Source organism: Salvelinus alpinus, chromosome 1 (assembly GCF_045679555.1).
Source record: "Salvelinus alpinus chromosome 1, SLU_Salpinus.1, whole genome shotgun sequence".
NCBI classification, from domain to species: Eukaryota; Metazoa; Chordata; class Actinopteri; order Salmoniformes; family Salmonidae; genus Salvelinus; species Salvelinus alpinus.
This window is the reverse complement of record NC_092086.1, coordinates 50,382,504-50,408,210: the sequence shown is the minus strand read 5'-3', so window position 1 is coordinate 50,408,210 and position 25,707 is coordinate 50,382,504. Positions and strand designations below refer to the sequence as shown.

Here is a 25,707-nt window from a genome sequence, read left to right as displayed (position 1 = left end):
GCTTTGCTTAATACAAGGATTTTGAAATGATTTATACTTTTACTTTTGATACTTAAGTATATTTAAAACCAAATACTTTTAGTAGTATTTTACTGGGTGACTTTCACTTTTACAACTTTATATTAAAGAATCTATACTTTTACTGAAGTATGACAATTGGGTATTTTTTCCACCACTGGAGAGATACATAGAGACACCAACAGGAACAGTGGGTTAACTGCCTTGTTCAGGGGCAGAACGACAGACCTTGTCAGCTCGGGGATTTGATCTTGCAAGCTTTCGGTTACTAGTCCAACGCTCTAACCACTAAGCTACCTGCCGCCCCAGCCATTGAGCTGTGTTAGAGAGAGTGAGACGTTCCGTGTCAGTGAGAGAGATCAAACAAATGACTACGCGGACAAAACAGGGGGATGTTTTCAGTAAACACAGACACAGACACAGACAAGAGTTTAACAAGAAGAAACTAGGGTCACCGAGGACAAGGTGGCTATGAAGGTGTGTGTGTGTGTGTGTGTGTGGGTGTGTGTGTGTTGAGAGGTTTTCCTCCAGGTCTATGTTTCCAGGTCAGAGTCATGGCCAGCCCAGAGGAATCCACCACTCTACACAGCCTTCCACTGTCACTATAACTCCCTGTGTGTAGCTAGAGACACATACAGTAAGCACAGTGAAAACGACAGGAAGAGAGAACGAGAGAGGCTGGCTAACTGGTGGACTCCGCCCGTCAGTCCAGAAAACATTAGATAGCAGAACAGTCTAGACAGACGACCATTACTCCCAGCAGTGGATCCTATGAAAAGCAGTGGATGGATAAAAAAGGAACGGTCTCTTTTAAGCAGGTTAATTTTAACTCTAATCTCCTGCAAATCCACGACACACAGAGGCCAAAGGCTGTGAGTCCACAGAAGGCGCAGTTACAGCTCTCTGACCACTAGAGGGCAGACATACCATGCAGCTCAACGGCAGATGTGAGAACAGAGTGGAAACCCACACACAGTTAGTTTTACTGTAGTAGGATGGCTGTGTCATCATAGGGTTTTCAGTGCAGGGGATGGATGTGCTTGGAAAAGATGGTGTTGGTGTGAGGTAATGTAAGCACTGGTCTACAGTCAGTTTTAGGTTTCCTTTCTAATGGTTATGGCTAGGGCTGGGCCAGGGTACTCTGACGGGAGATCAGAGGTGAGGTCACACCTGTTGTGAGGAGGAACGAGTGGTAGGAGGCCAGCGGCAGGTGGAGTTGGGGAAACAAGAGCGGAGTCCTCTTACGTCTTCGCCCCCCTCACCTCGAACCCATTTACACAGCTGAGAGGAGCAGGGTGGTCCCTCCCTGCCTGGCCCTGTCTGACTGCATGACTGTCTGACTGACACAACACGCCCCATCTCTCCAGCAGACGGGAAACAAACAAATCAGACACACCTGACCCTCGACTTCCCCCACAGGAACGCAGACAGCACATTATGGATGAATTATACGTGTGTGTGTGTGTGTGTGTGTGGTGACCTCATGCTGTTATAGTTGAACCATGTGAGACCATGTGAGTTCTAACCTGGGCCAACCCAGACTGATCCACACTCTCACAGACACATCCATCCGACCCGGATTCCCCTTACAAGCAATGACACATATTCAGGCGCACAACACCACCAAATGCACGCATTGATGCATACAGTGATTACAGGGAACATGGCACTACTGGGGTGAGACACATAGCGGAAGATGATTGGCTGAGTGGAGAGCTCAGAGAGAGCTGATTGGCTGAATGTGGATATCGGTGGGATACAAGGAGGTGGGTGTGTCCAATATACCCTTCAGTGAACATCCACGACCCCACTAATGCCCAAGGGGAACATGGGATACATGAGTCAGCCAGCCAGCCTGAAACCTAGCAGGCCAGAGAGCGAGAGAGGAAGAGAAAGAGAGGAGATAGAGATTATAAATACAACCCATATTTATGTTGATTTAATTTCCCTACTCGCACATTGTTACAACACTGTACACATAGCCATAATATAACATTTGAAATGTCTCTATTGTTTTGACACTTTTGTGAGTGTAATGTTTACTGTTCATTTCTGATCGTTTTTTTCACCCATGTTTATTATCTATTGCACTTGCTTTGGCGATGTAAACAAGTTTCCCATGCCAATAAAGCCTTTTGAATTGAAGAGAGAGACCGAGCGAGAGACCGAGAGAGAGACAGAGAGAGCGATCGAGAGAGAGACCGAGCGAGAGACCGAGCGAGAGAGACCGAGATGTAAAGCAGAAACAAAAGATGGAGAAGTAGCAGGCTGATGGAGAGCAGAATGAGACAGATATGATCACACACACACACACACACACACACACACACACACACACACACACACACACACACACACACACACACACACACACACACACACACACACACACACACACACACACACACACACACACACACACACACACACACACACACACAGGGCACTAATATCCCTAAATATGGAGTTCTCTTGTGGCTGGGTTTGTTAAGTATAGTCTTCAGTGTGGTCAGAATTCCTCCACTGGCTGTACTGTACTGGAAGATGCCTGCATGAGGACTAGGGGTTGGAAGAGCTTGGAAGATGCCTGCATGAGGAATAGGGGTTGGAAGAGCTTGGAAGATGCCTGCATGAGGACTAGGGGTTGGAAGTGCTTGGAAGATGCCTGCATGAGGACTAGGGGTTGGAAGTGCTTGGAAGATGCCTGCATGAGGACTAGGGGTTGGAAGAGCTTGGAAGATGCCTGCATGAGGACTAGGGGTTGGAAGTGCTTGGACGATGCCTGCATGAGGACTAGGGGTTGGAAGAGCTTGGAAGATGCCTGCATGAGGACTAGGGGTTGGAAGAGCTTGGAAGATGCCTGCATGAGGACTAGGGGTTGGAAGAGCTTGGAAGATGCCTGCATGAGGACTAGGGGTTGGAAGAGCTTGGAAGATGCCTGCATGAGGACTAGGGGTTGGAAGAGCTTGGAAGATGCCTGCATGAGGACTAGGGGTTGGAAGTGCTTGGAGGATGTGTGCCTTGATTGGGAAGACACACATCCACCCTATGGCAGGGGTTTTCAAACTGTTCTAGCCCAGGGCCCCCGCCCAGCCAAACCAGTGACCTAGGGCCCCCGCCCAGCCAAACCAGTGACCTAGGGCCATCGCCCAGCCAAACCAGTGACCCAGGGCCCCCGCCCAGCTAAACCAGTGACCTAGGGCCCCCGCCCAGCCAAACCAGTGACCCAGGGCCCCCGCCCAGCCAAACCAGTGGCCTAGGGCCCCCGCCCAGCCAAACCAGTGACCCAGGGCCCCCGCCCAGCCAAACCAGTGACCTAGGGCCCCCGCCCAGCCAAACCAGTGACCCAGGGCCCCCGCCCAGCCAAACCAGTGGCCTAGGGCCCCCGCCCAGCCAAACCAGTGGCCTAGGGCCCCCGCCCAGCCAAATCAGTGACCTAGAGCCCCCGCCCAGCCAAACCAGTGACCCAGGGCCCCCGCTCAGCCAAACCAGTGACCTAGGGCCTCCGCCCAGCCAAACCAGTGACCTAGGGCCCCCGCCCAGCCAAACCAGTGACCAAGGGCCCCCGCCCAGCCAAACCAGTGGCCTAGGGCCCCCACCCAGCCAAACCAGTGGCCTAGGGCCCCCGCGCAGCCAAACCAGTGACCTAGGGCCCCCGACCAGCCAAACCAGTGACCCAGGGCCCCCGCCCAGCCAAACCAGTGACCCAGGGCCCCCCATCATATGTTAGCAAAAAAATAAATCACATATTTTCTTGTCATCAGGTGAATGCTACTGGCAAGTAGAAGTAATCAACATTTAAAAAATGAATAGATTTGGTAGACAGTTTGATAAAGGAAGTGTAAACTCTAAACTAGCTAGAGAGGCATCTTGGCAGTGTAGAGAAAACGTTGCTGTAGTAAAGCAATTTCGAAAACAAATTCAATTGAGATGAGAACATTTAGCCGTTTTGAGGCAAATTTCAAGCAATTCTACACCGTTTGGCATGGCGCTGAGAGACAATTTTACCGTTTTAAAGCTAATTTCCTGCAATTCTATGCATTTTGCCATGGCTAATGCTGTGTTCCTCTGCTCAAACATTATAACAACATCTACGGCCGTGTGCCCTGAATTTTCAATTCTCCCTGACTGTCTAGATTTGATTTGATCGTTAGTTCTCTAAGATGGTATTCTATCTGTTTTTCCATCCAGAAAATGACCACTTAGAATTTTTTTATATAGAAAAAAAACATGTAATTAGCTCCAATGACTGTACTTTCCTCCGTATTGAATGGATAGTTTGAGATTTTGCAATGAAGTCATTTGTCTACTTCCCCAGAGTCGGATAGCTTGCTAACTGTTCCTGTAGACTTCCAGTCATTGCGCTAACGCTAGCTAGCATTGGCACGTGACACTACCTGTAACTTCCCTTATACCGGATGCAGAGACATAAAAATGGCATGCATGATGGTATTCTGTTGCAGCGAGCATAATAAAAAAAAACCTTGGGTGCCACAGACCCCAGTTTGAAAACCCCTGCTTTACGGCACACCCACTGCACTTAAATGCATTGTGTGCAGGTCTCGCCCCATGGAGCATTATCATTAGCTTGATGAATAATTAACTAGTATGAGCTGTTGGTACATGAAGGAGAATGGGGGGGTGGAAGACTGAGGTGAGAGACCCAGCCACATCAACCTTCTCCCTGGCTGTGCAGCACTTCAATGCCACCAAGGGAGTTCTGGTGCTCGTATCATCCGACTCCATGTTCTCATTAGTCATACACACACACACACACACACACACACACACACACACACACACACACACACACACACACACACACACACACACACACACAGGCAGACAGACAGAAAGACAGACAGAGAAAGAAGAGAGAGAGAGAGAGTGAGAGAGAGAGAGAGACAGACAGAAGAGAGAGAGAGAGAGAGAGAGTGAGAGACAGAGAGAGAGAGACAGACAGAGAAAGAAGAGAGAGAGAGAGAGAGAGAGAGAGAGAGAGAGAGAGAGAGAGAGAGAGAGAGAGAGAGAGAGAGAGAGAGAGAGAGAGAGAGAGAGAGAGAGAGAGAGAGAGAGAGAGAGAGAGAGAGAGAGAGAGAGAGAGCGAGAGAGCGAGAGAGAGAGAGAGAGAGAGAGAGAGAGAGAGAGAGAGAGAGAGAGAGAGAGAGAGAGAGAGAGAGAGAGAGAGAGAGAGAGAGAGAGAGAGAGAGAGAGAGAGAGAGAGAGAGAGAGCGAGAGAGCGAGAGAGCGAGAGAGAGAGAGAGAGAGAGAGAGAGAGAGAGAGAGAGAGAGAGAGAGAGAGAGAGAGAGAGAGAGAGAGAGAGAGAGAGAGAGAGAGAGAGAGAGAGAGAGAGAGCGAGAGAGCGAGAGAGAGAGAAGATGATATGAGAATTTCATTCTCCCTTTACAACCCTCCTGGGCTTTCCTGTCTCATTCTTCCTCTTCTCCCTCCCTCTCTCTCTCTCTCTCTCTCTCTCTCTCTCCGTCTCCCCAACAACTACCACACACTAAGTGGAGAGAGAGTGATACACTTCAGCCTACTGGTTCCTCATTTGAAGCCGTTTTTTTATGAGGAGAGTTTGGTCACGTTCACTGAGACAATCGCATCTAAGAGATGAAGGGGTAACTGGAAAGGCACGAGACGGGACGTGTCCAAATTGACCTGTTTTTACTCAACTGTGAAATTATTCTGCTCTAAAAATACACCCATGTTCTGAGCATGTCTCTTTTTTCTCGTTTTGTTTCTCTCGGTGCTCTTGTTTTTCCACTCGAGTGCAGCAGCTGCTCTTCTTGTGGTCGCCGTCGACAACGTTGCAAACCCCTACCCATCACCATGGCGACCATCTCGCCTGACGACCATCCACATCACTTCTTGCTACTACACCTCTGGAGGCCATCAATCTCTGGAGTCGCAACAGTGACAGGCACAATGACAACTCTCACCCCAACCACCATCAATAACGTTACATCTACCAACTCACTCTCCCATCAATAAGTCTACAGGTCATTCTCTTCCAGAACCCTTGCACCACTAGAGTCTACATCTAGTCGTGTCTGTCTGAAGGTTGCTGCGAGAGGCAGCGGCTGGGTCTTGTCAGGTACAGAACCTTGTCTTGCCTTGATTATGTTTCAGCAATAACATCCGTCTCCCTGTGTGTATTCCATGTAGCATGTAACTTAAACAGAGGAACGACAACATCTGGCAAAGAGCTACCCCCCCCCCCCCCCCCGAACCACAACCACTGGGAGCAATCAGAGCATCACGATTGGCCTCCGCTGCAATCACAGCCCCCCACCCCCTCCTTTTTTCTTTCTTTCTCTCTCTCTCTCTCTCTCACTCTTTTTTCCCAGCGTGTATTCAGAAGTAGAGTGGAGCTCCCGAAGCCACAGGGCTCCAGCAGGCCTCCGTGCCCCCTCCAACCCCCTCTGTGTTTGGGAAGAAGGGTGGGATCCTGGGGCCCCTTTCACCCCCCCTCCCCCAGGCCCCGGCTGCCGGTATATTTAGCCGATCCGAGCCTCTATGTAATTAACAGATGAAAATTATAACTTTGGGCCGGGGATGACGTTTCTGTTTCCCTCCGCGGCTTGGGCAGAGACTGAAACTGGACCTGCCTGGCTCATCACGGAGCCACACCGGGCAGTGGGCCAAAGGCATGGGCGTGATGGAGCCAGCACTGAGCCAAGATGGAGGAGGACTCGCACCGATGGATGGAGTGTATAATACTCTGAGCCAGGCAGGGTCTGAATGTTAATACAGACAAGTTAGATGGTCAATCACACCACACACCATTGGAGTTTCCATTCGAAGTCAGATGGCTTTTACATTCCTACCACGCACCAAAGACTGGAGGAGAAAGATGGAGGAGAGGAGAGTTCCTTGTCCTTACTGTACACACAGGAAGACATATATCCAACACACACACACACACTCATACACACAGCGTGAGCAGAGGGTGGGTGTGAGCACCGTTTCTATGTGGGAAAAAGGCCTATGATCACATTTCTTACCTCTCACTCTCCTTTCTCTCACGCTCTCATTAACATCTACAGTTGAAGTCGGAAGTTTACATACACCTTAGCCAAATACATTTAAACTCAGTTTTTCACAATTCCTGACATTTAATCCTAGTAAAAATTCTCTGTCTTAGGTCAGTTAGGATCACCACTTTATTTTAAGAATGTGAAATGTCAGAATAATAGTAGAGAGAATGATTTATTTCAGCTTTTATTTCTTTCATCACATTCCCAGTGGGTCAGAAGTTTACATACACTCAATTAGTATTTGGTAGCATTGTCTTTAAATTGTTTAACTTGGGTCAAACGTTTTGGGTAGCATTCCACAAGCTTCCAACAATAAGTTGGGTGAATTTTGGCCCATTCCTCCTGACAGAGCTGGTGTAACTGAGTCAGGTTTGTAGGCCTCCTTGCTCGCACACGCTTTTTCAGTTCTGCCCAAAAATGTTCTTTAGGATTGAGGTCAAGGCTTTGTGATGGCCACTCCAATACTTTGACCTTGTTGTCCTTAAGCAATTTTGCCACAACTTTGGAAGTATGCTTGGGGTCATTGTGCATTTGGAAGACCCATTTGCGACCAAGCTTTAACTTCATGACTGATGTCTTGAGATGTTGCTTCAATATATCCACATCATTTTCCTCCCTCATGACGCCATCTATTTTGTGAAGTGCACCAGTCCCTCCTGCAGCAAAGCACCCTCACAACATGATGCTGCCACCCCCGTGCTTCACGGTTGGGATGGTGTTCTTCGGCTTGCAAGCCTCCCCCTTTTTCCTCCAAACATAACAATGGTCACTATGGCCAAACAGTTCTATTTTTGTTTCATCAGACCAGAGGACATTTCTCCAAAAAGTACGATCTTTGTCCCCATGTGCAGTTGCAAACCGTAGTCTGGCTTTTTTATGGCGGTTTTGGAGCAGTGGCTTCTTCCTTGCTGAGCGGCCTTTAAGATTATGTTGATATAGGACTCGTTTTACTGTGGATATAGATACTTTTGTACCGGTTTCCTCCAGCATCTTCACAAGGTCCTTTGCTGTTGTTCTGGGATTGATTTGCACTTTTCGTACCAAAGTAGGTTCATCTCTAGGAGACAAAACGCGTCTCCTTCCTGAGCGGTATGACAGCTGCGTGGTCCCATGGTGTTTATACTTGCGTACTATTGTTTGGTACAGATGAACGTGGTACCTGCAGGCATTTGGAAATTGCTCCCAAGGATGAACCAAACTTGTGGAGGCCCACAATTTTTTTTCTGAGGTCTTGGCTGATTTCTTTTGATTTTCCCATGATGTCAAGCAAAGAGGCACTGAGTTTGAAGGTAGGCCTTGAAATACATCCACAGGTACACCTCCAATTGACTCAAATTATGTCAATTAGTCTATCAGAAGCTTCTAAAGCCATGTTATAATTTTCTGGAATTTTCCAAGCTGTTTAAAGGCACAGTCAACTTAGTGTATGTAAACTTCTGACCCACTGGAATTGTGATACAGTGAATTATAAGTGAAATAATCTGTCTGTAAACAATTGTTGGAAAAATTACTTGTGTCATGCACAAAGTAGATGTTAACAAGCTATAGTTTTGGCAAGTCGGTTAGGACAAGAAATTTGTGGAGTGGTTGAAAAATTAGTTTTAATGACTCCAACCTAAGTGTATGTAAACTTCCGACTTCAACTGTATCTCTCTCAGTCTCTTTCTACCAAACCCAATCCTCCCATCTCTCTCAGTCTCTTTCTACCAAACCCAATCCTCCCATCTCTCCCAGTCTCTTTCTACCAAACCCAATCCTCCCATCTCTCCCAGTCTCTTTCTACCAAACCCAATCCTCCCATCTCTCCCAGTCTCTTTCTACCAAACCCAATCCTCCCATCTCTCCCAGTTCTTTGTTTTTCATTCACTGCTCCAGTCCACACATTCTCTCTATCAGCACTTAAGAGTCAGTGAACTCTCTCTCTGCTGGAGTGAAGGACAACCTCCCAGGGAGTGTGGGACAGCAACAACAGCACCCAGCCAACGAACAGAACAGAACACAACACTAAACTCAAACAACTCGCTGCCCTTTTCTCTTCACAAGGCTTTTCCCCATTCAACATTCTCTTCTCTCGCTCTCTAACTAAGTGACCCGTCAACATATCTGCCAAAACTCAGAGCTGGAGTTTCATTGTCGTTCACAAGAGACCCCACAGCAGACCGAGGGAGAAGGAAGCAGAGACCAGGGCAACCAGGACTAAGAGGAACGTGGTCATGCTACGCTGTGCCAGTCTGGACTTGAGCTGCTGCAGCTCCCACTACCCACACTGTACACTGTGATAAGACGATGCAGAGATGACACAGAGATTCCGGGGCTCCGCCCCCCTGATCCAGCGTCTGATCCAGCCGTGCCCTATCCTCCACTGGCACAGAGATGACACCCAGATAGGTCCTTCTCCCTGGGCATGTTTTGAAAAACGGCAGGATAAGCCCTCCTCGTCCTCACTATCGTCTCATCTTCAGTAGAGCTGCACGCTCCTTCCTGTTGTTAGAAGGAACGCTGTACAGCCCAGCCAGCCGTGTGTGTGTGTGTGTGTGTGTGTGTGTGTGTGTGTGTGTGTGTGTGTGTGTGTGTGTGTGTGTGTGTGTGTGTGTGTGTGTGTGTGTGTGTGTGTGTGTGTGTGTGTTTGTGTGTGTGTGTGTGTGTGTTCTAGACCAGTACACACCACCCCTGCCGGTTCTATATGCCACAGGCTCTGCCTTATATTTCCATGTGTAATTTGATGAGATACAGTACATATGCCAGGCCTGATGGCCATTCTGTGTCTTTAGCCTCTGTCACTGTGTGTTAGTGGCCTTTCCTGCATGCCAGAGAAGAGCTTAGCTGTGGGTAGAAGATGGAGGCTGGCATAGACTCAGAGAGACGGGTCCCTCCAGCAGTCTGCCCCTCCAGACCGTGAAAGTCTCTATGTTCTACACAGCAGACAAAGGTCAGATACAAGACTCTCTCAATTCAATTCAAGAGGCTTTATTGGCATGGGAAACATATGTTTACATTGCCAAAGCAAGTGAAATAGATCATAAACAAAAGTGAAATAAACAAAGCAAAATTAACAGTTAACATTATACCAAAAGAATAAAGACATTTAAAATGTTTTATTATGGCTATATACAGTGTTGTAACAATGTTCAAATAAATAAACATAAATATGGGTTGTATATACAATGGTGTTTGTTCTTCACTGGTTGCCCTTTTCTTGTGGCAACAGGTCACAAATGTTGCTGCTGTGATATTTCACCCAGTAGATAAGGGAGTTTATCTGTGGTCTGTGTATTCTGAGGGAAATATGTCTCTCTAATATGGTCATACATTTGGCAGGAGGTTAGGAAGTGCAGCTCAGTTTCCACCTCATTTTGTGAGCAGTGTGGACATAGCCTGTCTTCTCTTGACTGCCAGATCTGCCTCCGGCGGCCTTTCTCAATAGCAAGGCTATGCTCACTGAGTCTGTACATAGTCAAAGCTTTCCTTAAGTTTGGTTAGTCACAGTGTTCAGGTATTCTGCCACTGTGTACTCTCTGTTTAGGGACAAATGGCATTCTAGTTTGCACAGTTTTTTTGTTAATTCTTTCCAATGTGTCAAGTAATTATCTTTTTGTTTTCTCATGATTTGGTTGGATCTAATTGTGTTGCTGTCCTGGGGCTCTGTGGGGTGTGTTTTTGTTTGTGAACAGAGCCCCAGGACCAGCTTGCTTAGTGGACTCTTCTCCAGGTTCATCTCTCTGTAGGTGATGGCTTTGTTATGGAAGGTTTGGGAATCGCTTCCTTTTAGGTGGTTGTAGAATTTAACGGCTCTTTTCTGGATTTTGATCATTAGCGGGTATCGGCCTAATTCTGCTCTGCATGCATTATTTGGTGTCTCAATTTGGTATCTCACACTTTCACTCACTCACTCACTCACTCACAGTAACCTTAGCTCTGACACCATCTCAAATGTAATAATTGAAGACCATGTGTGTGCGACACACAGTTCTAACAGAGCATGAGAGAGAGAGAGAGAGAGAGTGAGAGAGAGTCCGATGCATAGCATTCAGTCTGTTTTAGAAGAGCTCTGTCTGTCAAACAGACAGAATACTGTACAGCTCCAAAACTCAAGCTAAGTTACATCTCAACACTGAGTATAGAACAGAAAGATGGAATACAGTCGACAACATCCACCTAAAAGACCATTTAGACTGTGACAACTGAGCCCTTTTAGAAGAGACTTGCCAGGACTACACAAACACGGACATCAAGTTGAAAAATGTGGGCATTTAGAGATGACCAAATAAGGCAGTACAGAGGAGATCAAAGTCGACGGTTTGAGTGTGGCTCTGTAAGTCCAATCACAGAGAAAGAGAGAGAGAGAAAGAGAGAGAGAGAGAGAGAGAAATAGGAGTGAGAGAGAGAGAAGAGAAAGGAGAGAGAGGAGAGAAAGAGAGAGAGAAGAGAAAGAGAAGAGAGAGAGAGTAGTGAGAGAGAAAATAAAGAGAGAGGAGAGAGAGAGAGAGAGAGAGAAAAGAGAGAAAGAGAAGAGCGAGAGAAGAGAGGAGAGAGGAGAGAAAGAGAGAGAAGAGAAAGAGAAGAGAGGAGAGAAAGAGAGGAGTGAGAGAGAGGAGAGAGAGGAGAGAGAGGAAAGAGAGAGGAGAGAGAAAAGAGAGAGAGAGAAGAGAGAGGAGTGAGAGAGAGGAGAGAGAGGAGAGAAAAGAGAGAGAGAGAGAGAGAAGAGAGAGGAGAGAGAGAGAGAGAGAGAGAGAAGAGAGAGGAGAGAGAGAAGAGAGAGAGGAGAGAGAAGCGAGAGGAAAGAGAGAGAGGAGAGAGGATAGAAAGAGAGAGAGAAGAGAAAGAGAGAGGAGAGAGAGAAAAGAGAGAGAGGAGAGAGAGAAGAGAAAGAGAGAGGAGAGAGAGAGAAAAGAGAGAGAGCAGAGAAAAGAGAGAGAGGAGTGAGAGAGAGAGGAGAGAGAGGAGAGAAAGAGAGGAGAGAAAGAGAGAAGAGAGAGAGGAGAGAAAGAGAGAGGAGTACATTGCCTGCCTGCCTGGAAGGCTCTCCTATCCTCCCTAACCCCAGGCAACCAGCCCAGCTCAGTATGCTATCTCCTCATCAGCCTGCCTGCTCATCCCAGCCCCTTGCTCCACGCTGTCAACCCGCCTGTCAGAACAAGCTCACTGGCTCACTGCAGGGACAACAAGCATTACAGAACACATGACGAGAGAGAGAAAGAGAGAGAGAGAGAGAGAGAGAGAGAGAGAGAGAGAGAGAGAGAGAGAGAGAGAGAGAGAGAGAGAGAGAGAGAGAGAGAGAGAGAGAGAGAGAGAGAGAGAGAAAGAGAAAGTGCAGGGACAACAAGCATTACAGAACACATGACGAGAGAGAGAAAGAGAGACAGAGAGTGAGAGACAGAGAGAAAGTGCATGAGCATGTTCTATGTTTGCACACGTGCACTATGTAAGTATGTCCTGCAGCAGTGCTGTGTGTGTGAGTGTGTGTTAGAGCCTGACCAATGGATGAAATGCTGATTGGGGTCAGTGAGTCCACTAGCCGTGAGGAAATCAGTCCCACAGACAGAGAGTAATTCACTGTCTACAGCTCACACTTCATCCACTTCCAACAGCATTTTTGATGATCTGCCATATTCACACCAGGAGGATCCTCCCTGATCCGTGTGGTACACAAACTTCCCATTCCGGCAAACTACTACTGGAAGGTCTTCTACATGCCAGTTATGGGACACACTGGGAGGGATCGTTCTGGTCACTGAAAATGTGGGAGTAACAAGACCTCCGGGTCACGACATTATAGAATATATGGCATTTAGCAGAAACGTATGAGTTTTACGTATGGTTGGCCCCGGGAATCGAACCAACAGTGCTGGTGTTGCAAGCACGCTCTCCCAACTGAGCCATACAGGACCCACCACACTTTGAGCCATATGTGTGTTTTATTGCCAGTAGGTGTAGCAGGGAAAGAGGTGGTAAGGTGCATGCTGGGTAATAGAGGGGCTGCAGCTCTCATTTTCCTTCTCGATTTGTTGAGATGAATCGGTCTGTCGCTCACCTATCTGTCTCTTTGACTCACCAAGTCTAACCTCTCCTCCCTCCCTCTGTTCTCCTCTCCCTCTCTGTGTTCCACACATTCCTGAGAATGCCCTGCTGTTCACAAGAGGATGAGTAAAAGGCAATGTGCTCCCACATCTGACAGGAGCATGGAGACAGAGCACCACTCAGCCACACACACACACACACACACACACACACACACACACACACACACACACACACACACACACACACACACACACACACACACACACACACACACACACACACACACACACACACACACACACACACACACACACAGTATATACCCATCATATACACATAATTAAAACAACAAATACACAACAATCTCTCTCTCATCTCACTCACAAACAGTATTCTGTTATCACATTTGCACCACCAAACAAAATCTTGAAAAAGTTTGATTCATAGATCATGGATGTGAATATGCATATAGACACACCCAAAACATCTGTATACATAATCTGACTGGGGGGGGGGGGTGTTAGTCAAAGGCCTCCCGTACTTAACCCCCTGGCCTCTGCTGGACCCAGTGACAGGGGTCTCCTCCTGCCTCCTTACCCTCTCTTTATTGGGGGCCAAGTGAGTGACGAGGGGACCCTAACCTCTGAACCCTGTGTGGGCCCCGCCCCCTCAAACAGATAGACAGTTGTCTATTCAGACAGACAGAGTCAAGGCTGCGTCGCAGAACAAGACGTGACCGGGCCCCAATTCCTTATTTGAGAGCCAGAGAGATACACTCACATGTTTTCTTGTACAAGAACAACACACTTGAAACACACACACACACAAAGGGACACTGAAAGGCCAGACTGTCAGGAGGCTAAATCAAATTAGCCCTGCTCCGTTACTGAGAGAGAGCCTTTGTTTTTCCACTAAACCACTGTACGCCTGACCGTCAGATGCCACATAAAAGAGAGACAGAGGTTCTGTCCCTTGCTGCCCAACTTATCTGGCCCTCCACCCAGCATAGGGGTAGGAGAATCCACTGTGGAACCATCACTATTTTGGGCAGGCAATCATTAAGGACAGCTAAGATAACAGGACCACCATTTCTCCCAGAGGGTTTCCTTGAAAGTGCTCCTTACGGGAAGAGTGTGTGTGTGTGAGAGAGAGAGAGAGTGAGAGAGAGGAGAGAATCTATACACAACCATTAGCAGTGGGAGTACAGTATGCCAGTCTGAGCTGCGCTGCATAGCTGCATTAAAAGGTGCCACACCCCTCGTTGCCATGGAAAACAAGGTCAACGATAGCAGGTTATCTTTTTTCAGCATGAAATCTTGTTCTGGAGGCAGCTCTGCAGAGTGGTCACTAGCTAGCATAGCCGCAAAGTCATAAAATCTGATATTAAACCTAACCTTAACCACACTGCTAACCATAATTCCTAACACTAAATTAAGACCAAAAAGCTACATTGATGTTTTAATACATTTGAACAAAATAGCCAAATTTGAGGTGCCCATCTAAGGGGAAATCGCTCAGTTCTGCCTCCAGGTCAACATTCATGACAATAATCATCAACCTACTCAATGATGACTCCTCCTCTCATTCTATATGTTTACACAGGCTATATACTGTAGATATGCACAAGTTCTACAGGAGAACTCAAGAAGCAAAATGGCAGTTGAGAAGACATTTCAGAAGTCAGGCTACGAAAAGTAGAGTAAATGGTGTGTGTGTGTGTGTGTGGGGGGGGCAAAACATTCAAAGCGTTGCAGATTGAGATGTACTGGACGACAACAGTCAGGCGTCCTGGACGACAACAGACCGGCTTCCTGGACGACAACAGACCGGCTTCCTGGACGACAACAGTCAGGCGTCCTGGACGACAACAGTCAGGCGTCCTGGACGACAACAGTCAGACGTCCTGGACGACAACAGTCAGGCGTCCTGGACGACAACAGTCAGGCGTCCTGGACGACAACAGTCAGGCGTCCTGGACGACAACAGTCAGACGTCCTGGACAACAACAGTCAGGCGTCCTGGACGACAACAGTCAGGCGTCCTGGACGACAACAGTCAGGCGTCCTGGACGACAACAGTCAGACGTCCTGGACGACAACAGTCAGACGTCCTGGACGACAACAGTCAGGCGTCCTGGACGACAACAGTCAGACGTCCTGGACGACAACAGTCAGACGTCCTGGACGACAACAGTCAGGCGTCCTGGACGACAACAGTCAGGCGTCCTGGACGACAACAGTCAGACGTCCTGGACGACAACAGTCAGACGTCCTGGACAACAACAGTCAGGCGTCCTGGACGACAACAGTCAGGCGTCCTGGACGACAACAGTCAGACGTCCTGGACAACAACAGTCAGGCGTCCTGGACGACAACAGTCAGGCGTCCTGGACGACAACAGTCAGACGTCCTGGATGACAACAGGCAGACGTCCTGGACGACAACAGACAGATGTCCTGGACGACAAGAGACAGAAGTCCTGGACGACAACAGACAGACGTGCTGGACAACAACAGACAGACGTGCTGGACGACAACAGACACGCGAAAGTGAAAGTTGCACGGATGCCTGGACTGGAACGCCACATTGAAACCCGGAGCGTATCTCATTTCTAACTTCAGTCTTTAGCTGCGTGGCATGAGACCTGGGATAGGAATGCTCAGCGACATTTAAGCCATGGATAGCGTAAAAGACGTAGCTAGACGCGAGTGAAGCATTCAAAACGACAGCATCTCTCTCTCCCATGCTCTTCAATTCAGGTTCCCCCCTATCCCTGTCACCACATCAGGCGTAGAAGCAATACCTACCACACAGCCTAGGCCTGCAGCAGTACACATACATCTGTGTTTTGGAGAACGACTAGGAGTCTGTGTGTGGATGTACACATGCTAGAGTGAGTCTATAGTTTTAGTACACCGTGTGCACCTGTGGTTCAGTACGTGTCTGGGTGATTAAAGTATCTACATACCCTCACCCACTCTCCCAGGGTAGGTTAATGATTGTAGAGGTGAGGTGTGAGTGTGTGCAGTGCAGTGCCGTGGTACGCAGCTGCTGTCTGCCGTAGAGGCCTTGAGGAATGCCCGAGGGGCGGTGTGCTGGTGTTAAGGTGTGAGGAGACGTCGTAGCCGCGTTAATGGACTCACACAAGCACAGGCCACTCTGGAACACTGGGTTTACTGTCCCTCCCTCCCTCTCTCTCTCTCTCCCTCCCTCCACCCCCATGGGAAATCCTACCCACTGCCCCCTCTCCCATGCAGTCACTTCAACACAGATGGACACACTGGAAACATGACAGCAAATAGGATTTACTTAAAGTACATATTTCCTGGGTTGGATTTAACTGGACCTTTTGAATGGTACCCACAAGAACACATGCGTAACCCATACACTGCATTCATAAGCAATACATAATGCTTACGTCTACAACCTGTAGGGAAATGCTTTGTCTTGATGTGACATTTTCCTAGGTGGTGAAGGCATCTGCTAAGAATCCCGCAGGACAGGGGTTTTTCCTCTGCAGCCTCACGCACAACACTTCTGATCCTGAGAAACTGCCCTGGCCAGGAAATGATCCCGGAACAGCTGAAACGGCATGCTTCTGGAGTCTGGGACCTGACTAACGTGACTGATCTAGGATCAGCTGAATCGGCATGCCTCTGGGGTCTGGGACCTGACTCACGTGACCGATCTAGGATCAGCTGAATCGCATGCCTCCGGGGTCTGAGGTATGGGACCTGACTCACGTGACCGATCTAGGATCAGCTGAATCGGCAGGCCTCTGTGGTCTGAGAACTGACTCACGTGACCGATCTAGGATCAGCTGAATTGGCAGGCCTCTGTGGTCTGAGAACTGACTCACGTGACCGATCTAGGATCAGCTGAATCGGCAGGCCTCTGTGGTCTGAGAACTGACTCACGTGACCGATCTAGGATCAGCTGAATCGGCAGGCCCATTTGAGCACCGTAGTTTGATGCTCTACCCGTGTGCAAAAGAGAGAGGGGCTTTTAAAGAAGATTTTACTGATACTTCAGTAACACTTTATACATGTGAAATAAACAGTTAGAACATAGTGGATAAAAGATCATTATGTCGATGATTATCAAATAGTGAGCGTACACATACCATAATGGAAAGTGTTCCTCAGATACATATAAGAAAGGAAGAAAGCATATGCCTGATTGACATGCACAGAACCCAATGGGAACCACATGCTCCTGTAACACATGGGCAGCTGCATCATTGATTGGCTTAGCAGCAGAGATGATTTTCAGAACTCTCATATTTCCTATCGATAAAATGTATGCATCACATGACGCAATGCGCTCTGGGTCTTAATGGGCCTGCCTCCGCCCCACCCACCCAGCCATCCGCCCCCCCTGTACTGTACAGTCATCCCTATTGATTACAGCTACAGCAGTGCTGCAACACCCAACCATCCGGCCCTGCAAACAACATGCAGTCCCCACTGGACGTTAGAACTGTCCTCCTCCAACTGCCACTCCCAGCAGACTCCCAACAGACTCCCAGCAGACTCCCAACAGACTCCCAGCAGACTCCCAACAGACTCCCAGCAGACTCCCAACAGACTCCACACTGAGTCCAACTGACAACAGACTCCTCAGACTGTGGCCTATATTTTCTCATTCAAACGGCTACCGAAAACAAATGTAATATTAGATGTCCTCCCTCTCCCTGTTTTCTCTCTTTCTGCTGGTCGGTTTGCTCTTAATTGAATCAGTGTTCAATCAGGCCAGGCTGCCTGACCAGGGGAGGGGAAGGCGAGGGGAAGCACGCAGGGCCACTTCTCCCCTCCTTAGACCCAGACAGACACCAAGCTCTGTGGTAACAGAATCCTTGTTGGTCTTCAGAAGAGTCTCGAAAAACAAAATGGCATCTCAATCTCCCTCTCCAGGGAGTACTTCAGGATTGGGGCTGGGGTGACACTAGTGTCAGGGTTAGAGATGGGACGAGGTCTGAGTTGAGGGTGGGGCAGGGCAGGTCTCAAGTCTGAAGTTGGGTCTGGAGGCTGTGACCAGGGTCATGCGCTGACTGTCAGGACCTTTAAATGGAAGACATCATCACTGTTGATATGGGGGGGAAGTTAGAACATCATGGTGTTCATAAGAGGCTTATTCATTTAACATTTTATTTTCTATCCATCTTTGTCCCAATGTAATCAAACTAGTCTCGTTAACAAAATAATTGTCTTGTTTTGAGGGAGACGGATAAGGGAAATGGATCTTCGCAGGAGCAGCAAGTAGTGCTTCGGAGAAGTTGCCTATGGCACAGAAAAGTAGGGAGACCTCGGGAACAAGGAGATTCCAAGTTTGTAAGCAGAAGTTAAGACGCAGGTGCTGTTGTGAAACACTGTGTGTCACAAACACATGAGATAGACACCACACACACACACACAGAGAGACAGAGAGGCGACAGACAGTGTCAAAAGCCTCGTTAGGCTAAATAAAAAAACAGATTCACCCAGACACAGCCCTCTGTGGCCAGGACAGGACATACAAACAGCAACACTGAGCCCTCCTCTTTTCCGAAGACACATAGACCACATGAGAGGTCGAGGAGACAACCTCTACTCTTATCTTATAGCTGTGCAATGTCACACCACCCTCAGAGGCCTCAACCACAACACTGGACGGAAGGATGGACAGCGTTGCAAACATGAGATAATAATGTGGGATAACCTTTCATTTAAGCCCCAGTACTTTTGGGGCTATAAATGAAACATACAAGCCTTTTTTCGACAGCTTTATGCAAAGAAAACAACGAAATAGTTTGCCCGCAAACATTGGCAAACAGTTTGTGTCTGTGGTCATAAAAAAGTCATTTAGAAGGCGAGTCTCTAATTCAATGTGTTCAGTCGACCATTGCAGGGATACTATGTTGCAACATGTGTAGTTCAAAGTAACAATTTATCAGGAAACCGTTACACTGTACACAGCTTTGTCTGGCTTTATCAAGTGGCTACAGAAACATTTAGGAGAGGGAACACATGTCCTTGAATACCCAAAGTAGATAGGGAAAGACTTGAAGGGGAAAAAAATGGAAAGACAGGGGAAGAGAGTCCTAAGATTAAAGCTCAATAATGCTGTTTAACACGTTTGTGAGTGACTTTTATTAACCAATCATGTCGACTACTTGAAATGGAAAAAAACTGGAAAGACAGGGGAAGAGAGTCCAAAGATTAAAGCTCAATAATGCTGTTTAACACGTTTGTGAGTGACTTTTATTAACCAATCATGTCGACTACTTGAAATGGAAACAAACTGCAACAAACCGAGAAACTTCTAATTAAAAGGGTTGATTAAATTGCCAATTAAAACCGTTATCTGGTTATAGCGCGTATCGTTGGATAATGACCCGAGTTCAATCCCTGTGCCGGACGTCCCGTCCCGAGTATGACAGCTCCACTCAATAGTCAGACAAAATTACATTCTAACGTCCAGGCGTCAGTGGGGCTTTGAAATCGCAATTCGCAAGGGATCAGTTTTAAATTGTCTCTCGAACACTGACCACCGCGTTCTAGCAAAAAATAAATAATCAACACCAGCAGAAAACACACTCAAATGTTGGAGTGTGGACAAAGTTGCAAGAGAACTCGTTTAAATTACGGGTTTTCTGTATCATATGTCTGTGTGTACACAGTAGCGACGTGAACTAATCCTCTTACGAAATCATGCTCTCTGACGAACCCGACAGCCCAATGCAAGAGCTTCTGGAGGTAAACCTTGAAGACAAAACGTAGGAGACGAGGATACATCGATGACAACACAGTGGGGTCGATCACTTACTTCGTTCTCTGGGAAGGGTGGGATTCCAACAAGGCAGAAAGCAACTCCATTCATTGGACAGCTGGGATTGTTCAGCAGTAAAATGAGAGTGAGATTTGCTGCTACAAGAAGTTACAAAATAAGATATAAAAATCTGAAAATACAGAATATTGCCTCGCCAATTATAGCTTAGTCTGGTGGCGATGCTCTGTGTCATTCACCTATCCAGTTTCCTTCCTTTCCAACCCCCCTCTTTTCCGTTGTTTGGGCTGTTTGGTTGGTGTTGCTCCCCCTCCTCCGCCAGACTGGCTCAGCGTAAATCCTTCTCTTGCTCAGCCTGCCTGTTAAACTGAGACAAACAGGCCGAGGGCGCGTTGGGAGAATCTGCGCGCCGATTGAGCAAAGCGCCTGCCTTCCATTACGGCGCACTCGGCTTGCCGTATTGGAGCGTACGGGCTCCCTCTGGCTGTGCCAAAAAGTTTGGGTCTGAATGTTTACACAACTATTCGTGTCTCTTCGGAAACTGTGACGTATGGGGGGCGCCCTTGCCACGGCGCTCTCAATGTCATTTAAACAAAGCCCTTTTGTACCCAGATACAGAGATAGACTTGGGCAAAAAAATACAAGACGAGAAATGAAGACCATGAAGGTGAGGAAGCATGGAGCTGTTGCCTAGTGAGGCATGGCTTGAGAGAAACAAAATCGTTTCTGGTAAATGCCTAACCTAAACCAGATGATTGCATACTGTATGGGAATTTGTGACTAAAGTAGTATAATATATATATAAAGCCCATTAGGTTGCAGAATAGACCCGATTAGTAAGTTTGTAGGTGTAACTAAATAGAAACTCATAGTCACAGGAAGTTATTGCAATGACGGGAACCTCTGTCACCTCTGACCAGAGATGACAAAGAACTAAATCAGTCCTAATCTAAACCACAACCACATACAATGACTCAGATAGTATTGTTATTCTACAGTTCTGTATGCGATGCTTTCAATTCCCGAAGCGAAAAACAATATTACTACATGTGTTTTGGACTGGTATTGACCATAAAGAGGAGTAAAGAACAGAACGGGTAGGAAATAAAGAAACAAAAGAGAGACAACTTAAACAGAGAATGATTGAGAACAAATAGGGGAGAGGGGGAAAGGGAGGAGGATGCAGACGAGAGAGGGAAAGAGTGCAGTGAGTTTGTTGGTGTAAGGAGAAATATAGTGTGGTTGAGGCGTGGCTGGGGGCCCATGTGGCTGCTATTACATTGGAGGGTGCAGTGGAGAGGGGTGCAGGGAGCAGGCTAGAGAGAGCCACTTCAAAGCAGCCTGCCTGCCTGGCTGCCTGCCTGCCTGCCTGGGGAAACGGAGTCGAGTCACAGGAAGAAAGATACTGCCCACGTACAGAGCCACACGGCTGCCCTCCCTGCCTTCCTGTCCTCCTCCTGTTCTCCACATGGCTGCAGACCCCTCTCGCCCACCTGGTGTTGATACACCAGCCTTGTCAAGGGCAGCTCAGCACCTGAACAAACACCTTGAATTCACCACCACCTTCAACTACTTCCACCTCAGCTGACTTCCAAAGATGTCTATGAGAGTCTGTGAGGCTTTGGCGAGGCCCTATCAGTGAACATTATAGACATTGCTCCATACCGCTGCCAGAGGGTCAGTCTATACCTGGTCAGTCGGAGTCCTCCATGGGAGAGGAAGAGACCAGGGTCTTATCTTGGAGATTGTGTTCATAAGGTGGGAGAGCTGAGCAGGGTAGGCAGATGGTGCTGTCTGGAAGGGGTCACGTGGTCCCTGAGTGAGGGGTTATGAGGAGAGGGTAAGGAGGGGGAGATGGGACTAGGGGGGGTTGCAGCATTAAGGTCAGTGGTGGAAGTCGGAGAGCTTGAGGGCCATAGCAGCTGGTGTGCTGAACTGTTCCGTGTCCCCTGTGACCATTGAGCACTGTCTATAGTCTGTAGGCTCTCTCTCTCTCTCAAATGGCACCCTATGTCCTATGTGGTGCACTACTTTTGACCGCGGCCCATAGGTAATAGGGTGCGATTTGGGATGCGGCCCCCGATCTCTGACTCAGGCTGACCCTACAGTAGGCTACATGTGTTTTCTGTTCAAGCAGACACACTTGTATCTGCTCTGGGTCGGGTGACACAGTGCTACAGCACTCCACTGTTCGGGTTTCTCCAGGAGAAGTCAACTGGCCTGTCAGCCCGGCAAAATGGCCCCTCTAATATTGATGAGGGTGAGACTGAGTCAGAGCGAGAATATGCCCTGCCAAGGAGCCACTGTGAGCCTTCTGTGAAGAAGTCTGTCTATCAGATGTTTGAGTGGGCAGATTTAGATTTTGCATACTACTACATTGTTACACTGAAGACTGAAGTAGCTTATTTACTATTGTACTGTAGTGTGTGAGTAGTGTATTTACTATACTGTTGTAAGTCTGAGCGCTGTACAGTATGTGTATCTGTCTGGAGTAAATCCACCCCTCTCTCCTCTCTCTCTCTCTGGGTCTGTTGGACAACCTTAGTCATTGGCACACAGCGCAGAGAGAGTCCCTGTGGCCGACTGAGCGAGACAGAGTTTGACCCTGATGGGTGCTGACAGCCCTTTCTCTCTCCTCAAGGGGGGTGTATATGGGGAGAGCACCAAAAGACCATCAGTCGTCCCCGGCGGTCATTACATAACAACGCACAGCAGAGGGAGCACTTTGGAGGGTAACCCACAAACAATCAACGTTCATCACGTTTACTCGCTCCACTGCGCCCCATCTCAAACCCCCCTGGGCTGGGCCACACCACTGCTGCTGCCCGCTCACATGGTCGGCTTGCGGAACCAACCAACCTACCCGGAACCAACCAACGGGCGCGTTAACGAGATGCCAACTGTGCCAAACTTGATAAGATATCACTGTGGATCACAGTCCCATGCCTCTGCGCTCACTGTATGTTACAATCAATTCCGGTCACTCCATTTAGCTGGATATCTACAGTCACACTGCTCGTCTCACGGCCTGTCCCATCGCTGTCCTCTCCCCCTCGTTCTCCTCTTTTCATATCACTTTTTTCCCCCTCCAGTTCCCTCTAGTCCTGAGATTGAAGCCCTCCTTTCGGTGTGAGTAGATGTATGACACACACACTTTTGTTGGTTCTAAGCTTTGTTGCCATACCCTTTCAACATCATTCACAGTGGGCCTCCTCAGTATGGAGTGGCGCATTAGCACACACTGCTACGCTGTCAGGCCTGTCACAGCTCTCTCTCTCTCTCTCAGCCCTCCATCTGACACAATTACATTTAGTGCTGCTGCCTGGACTGTATATGTAGCACTGCTAAGAGCTGAATGGACATAATGTTCGTGTCCAGCCAAGTCGTCTCTCCCTCTTTCTCTGTTTATCTAACATATACAGTGACCTTCACTCTGACCCCCATCTCAAATGTAATTGAAGACCATTACAGCGGTCTTGGTCACACAGCACAAAATGTGTTCTGTCAGAGTGGAGTGGGAGAGATGGGTCTCTGATCAATGTGGATTAGTTCCAAGTATGTGTGTATGTGGGGCAAATGTTACTGAGTGGAGTATCCTGGCTAAATAAATGACATGATAATGTGTGTGTTTGAGACAGAGAGATACAGACACTGTCTGAGAGATCCTCCTGTGTGACCATACTGTCGGTCATCTTCGTAACATAGACACTTGTGTGTCTGTCTGAGTGCCACGTCCTATAGAGTGTTTGAGATAGACTGCAGTGAGTTTGACATCCTGGTCTGTCGTGGCTGGGCTGCCTGTTGACACAGAGGATCCTGGGGCAGTCCAATGATGGGGGTAAGGCTGTGGGAAGAGGTGCAGTGTGGTGACCCCTCCATGTCCAGATTCCACTGTGAGCCATAAATTCCCCACTCGCAGTATGGAGGAGTAGGGGCGTGGGACTGGGGACTGGGGACGGGGGTCCTCTCTTTGCCTGGACAACTGGCATGGAGAGGGGGAGACAGCTGACCAGTCAGAACACAGGTTGACGTTCATTGGGATGAGTTTTGTCCTGGAGGCAAACCTGAGGGATTTCTGTCAAGGGTTTGAAAAAACCCAGTTTGAAAAAAACGGAAAATAGTGGTTTGAAAAAAACAGAAAATAACTACATTATCTGAGGAAAAGAACCCGAACCAAAATTACCTATACTGTTCCGGGACATAACCTTTATTTTAAAAGCATGGGAACCGGTTAATAACGTTCTTTGGACTTCCGGGCAACAAAGCACCTATGCAAAGCCCTCCCTCTATCACTCAGAAATGTATTCCAGCTTCTGCCTGCCAGCTGGAAATCTCTGCCAGTGTGTGTGTGTGTGTAGGCTACCTGCCCATCCCCTCTGAAGCATAGGTTACTGTAGCGTACTGATTACGTTACAAACATGATTCAGAAATTAGGGAGAGATGTTTAATAGAATGGATTTAATTTTTCAATGCTAGTTAAGGATACTATAGTCATCACGTTTCACATTGGATGTATTAACTACAAAAATACGTGTTTTTAATTATAGTGCTGCTCTGCACACACACGCTTGTTAGCTAGCTAACGTTTGCTCGGGTCCAACGTTAAAACAATTCGGGAAATTCAGACATTCAAAGTTTCTCCATAGAAGCAGCTCCTCTGTATGTATAATTCTGTGGGCCTAATTCAGATAATGCATGTCATAACAAGATGCCCAGCACTTCCCCGCAGCTTCCTCCGTCCTCTCTCCCTACCCGCAAATATTTCAGTTGCGTTCTCACACGCTACAATGTGACTGGCAGCAGTGTGTGTGTTTGTCTTTCATTATGATTAAACCATTCTATTACGGCAAAATACAATTGCTCATAACGACTTTCCTATACAGATTAAATAGCTTACCCACTCCACAGCAAGTTTAAAGAGGAACAGAAAGGAACGATATAAACCGGTACTTTTTTTTGGTTCCAAACGTTTCAGAACTGTATTTTGCTGGTCGGAAACCAACAAATATGGTTCTGTTCAGAATTAAAAGATTAGGGGGAAAAAATCGGTTCCAACCCCTGATTTCCACTAGATAGGCCAGCTGCAAAGTCAAAATTCTCTACATTGTAAAAATTAATGAAAAATAACATAACGTTTTGGTCTTAATTTAAGGTTTGTACCAGCTAGTGACCACTCTGCAGAGCTCCCTCCAGAACAAGATTCATGACAAAAAAGCTGACCTGCAGTCAAGACTGGTACAGACACACACAGACAGGCAAGGTGTAGTTTTGTTACATAACCTTGACTGGACTTCATAAATGTATGTGGATACTGTTAATAAACCATGTAGTAAAATACACAAAAATATCAGACATGGTGGTGTCCTTTTCTGGTGAAACCACTATGATGGTATTGTGTAGGTTCCATTGGTTAGAGTATCTAGGCTGGTCTGTTATTGCAGGTGGCACAGGGCTCTCTCCACTCCTCTGCTAAAATTCCTCCCAGCCGCCCTCTCCCTCGCCTCCAGCCCCTACTAGGTCACTTCTACTGACAATTTCCTCAAACTCCTGTGCCCTTCCACCCATCCCCCAAACATCCTCATCCCCTTGCCCGTTTCCCTGGTCTACTGCCCAATCTCTTTCCTCACCCCTGCCATTCCCTTTTCCTCTAGCTGTCTGTCTTCCTTCTCCTCTCTTCCACCCTTCCTCTAGCTTCCCCCTGCCCCCTCGCTCCCTCTCTCCTTACTCCATATCATTAGAATCCCTCTCTTCTCTGCAGCTGCCCATCTCACTCCTTCCTCTCCAGGCTTGTTCAGCCAGATAGAGAATGGATGAGAAACTCCCTGTCAGACATATATAATAACTGCATATGTCTGTAAAGACA

The 25,707-nt window shown here is 47.7% G+C and overlaps 1 protein-coding gene across 2 annotated transcripts in view; it reads right to left on the bottom strand.

The window, feature by feature from the left end:
• Positions 1–25,707, bottom strand: part of LOC139579137 (rho GTPase-activating protein 23-like) — a 102,052-nt gene that overhangs the window by 47,003 nt on the left and 29,342 nt on the right. Inside the window, exon 1 of one of the 2 annotated variants that reach the window (XM_071407488.1) lies at positions 19,884–20,321. The exons of the other annotated variant lie outside the window; for it this stretch is intronic. Within the exon in view, the coding sequence (XP_071263589.1) occupies positions 19,884–19,937 (54 nt within the window). The 5' untranslated portion in view covers positions 19,938–20,321. Of the gene's footprint in view, positions 1–19,883; positions 20,322–25,707 lie in introns of those variants that run through there. 2 annotated transcript variants of the gene reach the window in all.